Here is a 7,282-nt window from a genome sequence, read left to right on the forward strand (position 1 = left end):
CCCGTAGTTCAACCATGACCGAAATTCCGAAAACATTTGGCCTTTGTAATTAAAATCACCACTAGAAGGGTTCATTATAATGGCAACCGCTTTTGTATAAAATTAAAGTTATTTGTAGTTCAACTCTCATCAGTATGACTTCCATTAACCTTTATCTTTCATCCTCCGATTACAAAATGGGCATGTAAATTAACCATACAATCTTGGAAAAAGGCTACATAAGATTTTCTACTGCATGATAATTGAGAGAGTTTGGGGGACTTGATCGGGTTCGCAAGAGATGAGTACTCGTATATCTTCGACCGGACTTCCAAACCGAAGATAGTATTGCATGCAAAAAGAGTAAGAGGTGTAACATGGTAAATGCTCTAATCAAATCTACATGCTTTTCAACAACGGACATCGAAAGGAGGTTGAATTGGAAAGCAGATGGGTGCAATCTTTCTTTATGGAAATCATGAGGTCAGTGAAATCAATAGTGCATGGAAGGAACATACAAACACACAAAAAGAAAAGGGTTCTCTGAGCCCATTATAACTTCAGTGCACATCTTGTCTGCGAACTCAAAACAAGGCATACTCGAGAGACATATTCATAGTATGGTATACACACAACCACTCAATTTTCTCCCTAAAACACTCATGTCAACAGCAGGAAAAACTGCATATTATGAGCGAAAAAGACACAATTACTATCCATGTTGTTTTCTCACCGAAAGATAATTGAGGAGTACTTGTACCCTTGTCCAACATGCTATAAAAGCACACCACCAATACAGAACATAGTAATAGAGCAAGCTCATGTGCATTTACAAATGCATTGCATGTACATATATGTGATACCCGTTACCGGCATTAGATGCTGTCTCATGTGCGATCTTGTCTATTTAAAATTCCCGCATTGATATTTTGTAGGTTAGATCTATGAAGTACTTCATCGAGAATATTTGTATAAGTGAAATGAAAAGAAATTGACCATCACAACCACACTGTTATAAAGAGCAAACAACAAATTATGCAAGTCCAACTTCTGCAAAATGTTTCGGATTCTAAAAACTGTACAATGTTTCGACGAACCAATTTATCGGATATATTGAACGTATTGGATGATATAAATCTTAGTACAATCTGTAGCCATGCTAGTGATAATCATTATGAGCCATGTCTACCGAATTTAATTACATAATTGCTTAAGATTTATTATTAGACAAGATTAGGATGCCACTTGACTACGAAGATATGGAAGAAACATATATCATGGATCACCAAAGTCTTCTCGGGGCTTGCTTAAGAATAAGAAAGAGGATTTCTCATGTAAATACCATGGAATAAGGTGATCCTATTCATGGGGATTCCATAAATATTTCATTCCAAAAAGAAAAAGCAATTGAAATTTTTTTGATATTGGATGTGATTACTAATTAATGATCCGGTATGTGTCGAATAAAAACCTCATAAAATGATAATTTCTATGAAGGACTTACTTTGCTTCTCATTGATGGAACTTTTATTTTCCCAGAATGTATGAAGGACTACTTTTAGGGCTAAATACCCCGGGGTGATCAATAGCAAATTAGTATCGTGAGGAAAAGGCGAAAAGAACCTCCATCGGGTAGTGAAATAAAATACGAAATCGTAAGCTCCTGAGCAATGAGTCTCTAGGGCTTTGACTGTGTACCTATTTTAATATCAGCCGGGGACTCATAGACAGTGGCTCAAGGGTATCACGGCAAATTAAACTCCTAGTAAACAAATTTTACTCATAGTGCAGTGGTTGCAATCTATTGGAACATATTGGAACCAAGCTCATGTCGAATCTCAAATATGATTAGTATTCATAAGTAAAATGAAAATACTCGTGGAATTACCTTTAAAGAAAAAAAAGAGTGAAGATACTCATGATCTCACCGAATAAGTAAAATTAGCATGTCACCTTTATAGAAAGAGTCATATAAAAAAAATAAAAAAACCAATGTTCCGATATGATATTCTTGCAAGTTCACGTTTGTTGTTTTTTTTTTTTCCCCCCGGAGTATCTATGTTGGTTTATTCACGGAAAAAAATGCTATTTTGTCGTTGTACCCCTTTAATCCCTCCCAAAGATGATTCGTTGTATTATGGGAAGCTGGTCATAACCATTTGATTTTCTCCCGAGGTTATGTTAGCAAAGAGATATGTAAAGAGGACACAATTCAGAATTTCAGATCTTTTTGCAAGGACATTATCCGAAAGGAATGGAGCTTAATGAGGTTCTTCATTAATTTCTCCACCAAACCCAAATTTCCATCATCAACTGCATCCTCGAGGTAAGACGTGACACAAAGCGATTGTCGTTAATAACAACAACAAACGAATTCTCATTCGAAGAAACAAATTATTAGGCTGTATCCTTGAAACCAATTTTTTTTTTTTTTTACTTACTAACTCAGTCAATAAACCAATGCTCGTGATTTATCTGATATTTTTAATTACTAACACTAGAAATACCGTAAAGTTTTATCCTTGATCAATTTTTACAATCGGATTTTTTATTTTCTAAATGAACGATCGAGAAATAGACTGGGGGAAGTGGTGTAGCTACTTTTGGACTCGATACAACTTTTTTTTTCGATTATAATAGGTGGATCAAGACCTAATATAAAGAAATAGAAAGAAAATCTAAATAAAAGGGCACATGTAGTCCCACCGATGAGAATTAAAAGTTATCAGATGAGGATATTAGTCACTGCACTACACCTCCTTCCTGGACTCGATATAACTTTAAAATGCAATGGTAACTCATCCGTGACATGGAAGCATTTGGCATGAAGCCGTGAACTCATGTCCCCATCACGCCATCTCCCACATGCCCCAAACAAAATGAGAAAAAAGAAAAACATCATCCAAATTCCCAAAAAAAAAAAAAACCTTCTCATAGACAATTAAACCAAGGAGGAAGCAGAGACACAGAGACACAGACACACACACACACACTCTGTTTCTCTCGCCACTGCGTTTCCCTTTCTCTCTCTAACACACTCGAATACTCACTGCCCACTTGCCCACTCCTCCTCCTCCTCCTCCTCCCCCCCCTGTCCCCTCCAAAATATATTCACCCAACTCGTCTCCTTCTTCCTCCTCACTCCTTCCCTCCTTCTTCTTCTCCTTCTCTCTCTAACAATGCTTCGCTCTTCTTCATCCTCCGTCTTCTTCTTCTTCTTCTTCTTCTTCTTCTTCTGGGTCGTGGTGGTTTCTCGTTTGTTGTGCCCTGCCGTTTGTCTGACCCAGGAGGGGCTCTACCTCCACTCCGTGAAGCTCGCCCTCTCCGACCCGTCCTCCTCCCTCTCCTCATGGGACCCACTTGATGCCACCCCCTGCAACTGGGTCGGCGTCATTTGCGACCACACCTCCTCCGTCACCGCCCTCGACCTCTCCAGCCTCAACCTCGCCGGGCCCCTCTCCGCCGTCTCCCCTCTCCTCTGCCGCCTCCCCTCTCTTTCCTTCCTCTCCCTCTCCAACAACTCCGTCAACTCTTCCCTCCCCTCCGACCTCTCCTCCTGCCGCCGCCTCTCCCACCTCGACGTCTCCCAGAACCTCCTCACCGGCTCCCTCCCCTCCTCCCTCGCCGACCTTCCCTCCCTCCGCTACCTCGACCTCACCGGAAACAACTTCTCCGGCGACATCCCCGACTCATTCGGCCGCTTCCAGTCCCTCGAGGTCCTCTCCCTCGTCTACAACCTCTTCGACGGCGTCATCCCCCCCTTCCTCGGCAACATTTCCACCCTCAAGATGCTCAATCTCTCCTACAACCCCTTCACCCCCGCTCGGATCCCGCCGGAGCTCGGCAACCTCACCAACCTCGAGGTCCTCTGGCTCACCGAATGCTCCCTGACCGGCCACATTCCTGACTCCCTCGGCAAACTCAGTAAGCTCGCCGACTTGGACCTCGCCTTCAACTATCTGGACGGTCCGCTGCCGAGTTCGCTCGCTGGGCTGGCCAGCGTCGTCCAGATCGAGCTCTACAACAACTCTCTCACCGGAGAGCTCCCAAAGGGGCTCGGGAACCTCACTCGGCTCCGACTCCTCGACGCCTCGATGAACCACTTGACGGGCCCCGTCCCGGACGAGTTGACTCGGCTCCCGCTCGAATCTCTGAACCTCTACGATAACGCGTTCACCGGCGAGTTGCCGGAGAGCATCGCCGACTCCCCCAACCTCTACGAGCTCAGGCTGTTCAAGAACAAGCTCACCGGCGAGCTCCCCAAGACTTTAGGCAAGAACTCTCCCCTGCGGTGGATTGACGTGTCGAGCAACAAATTTTCCGGCCAAATCCCGTCCACCCTGTGCGACAGTGGCGAACTAGAGGAGGTTCTGATGATTGAGAACTCATTTTCGGGTCCGATCCCGGTGAGTTTAGGGAATTGCCGGAGTCTGTACCGGATCCGCCTTGGCTACAATCAGCTCTCCGGGGAGATCCCAAGCTCGATTTGGGGGCTGCCCCATGTGTCCTTACTTGAGGTCGTCGATAACTCGCTCTCTGGTCCAATCGGGGAGAGTATAGTCGGTGCTCGTAATCTCTCGAGCTTGATTTTATCCAGGAACAGCTTTAGCGGGTCAATCCCGAGTGGGATTGGGAGTTTACCTAACCTCGTTGATTTCTTAGCTAGTGATAATAAGCTCAGTGGGTCTCTGCCTGAAAGTATTGCGAATCTGGGGCAGTTGGGGAGGCTTGATCTTCACAACAATGCTCTCACTGGTGAGCTCCCGAGTGGAATTGGGAATTGGAAGAAGCTCAATGAGCTTAATCTAGCTCATAACAGCTTATTGGGTAGTATTCCTTTGGAGATGGGGAGCCTGTCTGTGCTCAACTATCTCGATCTTTCCGATAACAGGCTGTCCGGGAAAATTCCAATCGAGCTGCAGAATTTGAAGCTGAATCAGCTCAACTTGTCCTACAATAGGCTTACAGGGGATTTGCCCCCTCTCTTTGGCAAGGAAGTGTACAGAAATAGCTTTGCTGGGAACCCGGGCTTATGTGGAGATTTGGAGGGCCTTTGTGATTCTAGGAACGAGGTGAAGAAACAGGGTTATGTTTGGATGCTCCGATCAATATTTATACTTGCTGGGCTAGTGTTCATTTTGGGAGTGGCTTGGTTCTACATGAAGTATAGGAACTACAAGAATGATAGGAGAGCTATTGATAAGTCCAAGTGGATGTTGATGTCCTTCCACAAGTTGGACTTCAGCGAGGATGAGATCCTTGATTGTCTCGATGAGGACAATGTGATCGGAACTGGGTCATCAGGGAAGGTTTACAAGGTGGTGCTCGGCAATGGTGAAGCTGTTGCAGTGAAGAAACTGTGGGGCAGGATCAGGAAGGAAAGTGGGACCAATGGCGGAGATCTCGAGAAAGGAGGCTGTAACCTGCCTGATGACGGGTTCGATGCAGAGGTCCAGACTCTGGGGAAGATTAGGCACAAGAACATAGTGAAGCTCTGGTGCTGTTGTACTACTCGAGACACAAAGCTTCTAGTATATGAGTATATGCCTAATGGTAGTCTGGGAGATTTGTTGCATAGTAGCAAAGGCGGGCTACTGGACTGGCCCACTAGGTACAGGATTGCCGTCGATGCTGCCGAGGGGCTTTCCTATCTCCACCATGATTGCGTCCCTCCAATCGTTCACAGAGATGTGAAGTCGAACAACATTCTGCTTGATGGAGAATTCGGTGCTCGGGTAGCTGATTTTGGCGTGGCTAAGGTGGTTGATTCGACGGGCAAGGGGCTCAAGTCCATGTCTGTCATAGCCGGTTCCTGTGGCTATATTGCTCCAGGTTAGTTACTTTCTCAATCACTGCTTATGTTCATTTCCTGTTCTGATGTTTATGCTCATAATCTGCCTTATATCAGTACTAGAAGATATAATCGGTCACGGTGGATTAGGATTCTTTGATAGAGTCTCTTGTGGAAAATGGATGATGTGGACTTCCAACATTTAGTCATTGTTTAAGCATCCATTTGTTGCCGGAAACATTTTTCTAAATCGCTCAATTTCAACCGTAACTGCACTATGGCACAACCTGCAGTTGAACTCCTATTTTTACTTTTTAGCAGAAAATGTGAAGTGCTGATGTTGATTATCTTGCTTGCAGAATACGCCTATACGCTTCGGGTGAATGAGAAGAGTGACATATACAGCTTTGGGGTTGTACTTCTCGAACTGGTCACTGGGAGACTCCCAGTGGACCCTGAGTTTGGAGAGAAGGATCTGGTAAAGTGGGTGTGCGTGACCCTCGACCAGAAAGGGGTCGACCATGTCATTGACCCGAAGCTCGATTCATGCTTCAAGGAAGAGATCTGCAAGGTTGTGAACGTGGGGCTCCAGTGCACGAGCCCGCTCCCCATCAACCGCCCCTCAATGAGGAGGGTCGTGAAGCTGTTGCAGGAAGTGAGCTCCGACAACCCTCTAAAGAAAACCACCAAGGACGGGAAGCTAACGCCTTACTACTATGAAGATGCCTCAGATCAGGGGAGTGTAGCCTGAGAGAACTTTTTACCCCGATTTTGTCCTGATAATGTGGGTCCCAAACAAGAGGAAAGGCTATGCTTCTTCCTTGAATTTTTCCGGGTGATGAATTTCTCAGCCTACTCGGTGACGAAGAAGCAAGAAAAACAAGATTTTCAGAAACAGGAGATCGAAGTAAAGAAGAAAGTTACTATTTATTAGGTATTAGGTGTTTGTTTGCTTGTTGATGCTTATATAATGTAAAGTATATATGTTTTCATCATTGAAAGCTTCTTTCAAATGAGCAGAGCACGAGAAGCTGCTGCATGTTTGGTGGGAAATATGTGGAGAGATGGAGATGTGGGTCTGTTTTTAGCCAACAACTGAATGAAATAGTAAAATCTTTCTGCTTTTGCTGTTTATAGATGTGCGGAGTATACGATTCTTCCGGAATCGTTGCATAACCGCTGTCATTAAACTAGATTAGTCGCAAATACTGGCTATCAAATGTCGCGGTAATTAACACGATTCTTTGAGATTTGATCAAATTTGGAATTCCCGGGTTTTCGAGTTTCGGTTTCAATTTGAAAATATTTAGTGCTATAGCTAGCTGAGGAGTGAGGATCCACATCAATGGAGGACGGAGGACAGTTAAGGAGGTGGGTGGGTGGGTGGGTTGGGTTGGGTCCTTACATGGACCCTTCTCATTAAGGACTCGCATTGCCCTTACTTTTATGCTATCTCTAGCCCTAAGTCCTTCATCCATGGAATCTAGCTAATGCTGAAATCGCTACCTAGCT

General features: G+C 44.5%; 1 protein-coding gene across 1 annotated transcript; it reads left to right on the top strand.

The window, feature by feature from the left end:
• Positions 1 to 2,936: 2,936 nt before the first annotated feature.
• LOC116203972 (receptor-like protein kinase HSL1) lies at positions 2,937 to 6,904 on the top strand. Its single transcript, XM_031535971.1, has 2 exons — positions 2,937 to 5,811; positions 6,130 to 6,904. Exons 1-2 carry the CDS (start codon positions 3,159 to 3,161, stop codon positions 6,519 to 6,521), a joined length of 3,045 nt encoding a protein of 1,014 aa, XP_031391831.1. The 5' UTR covers positions 2,937 to 3,158; the 3' UTR covers positions 6,522 to 6,904.
• The last annotated feature ends 378 nt before the right edge of the window (positions 6,905 to 7,282 follow it).

The sequence above is a fragment of the Punica granatum genome, chromosome 4, assembly GCF_007655135.1.
Source record: "Punica granatum isolate Tunisia-2019 chromosome 4, ASM765513v2, whole genome shotgun sequence".
Lineage (NCBI taxonomy): Eukaryota > Viridiplantae > Streptophyta > Magnoliopsida > Myrtales > Lythraceae > Punica > Punica granatum.

Coding starts and splice junctions, on each gene's coding strand:
- LOC116203972 (XM_031535971.1), top strand. CDS start 3,159: ATGCTTCGCTCTTCTTCATCCTCCGTCTTCTTCTTCTTCTTCTTCTTC. Junction 5,812..6,129: donor CTGTGGCTATATTGCTCCAG/GTTAGTTACTTT, acceptor TCTTGCTTGCAG/AATACGCCTATACGCTTCGG.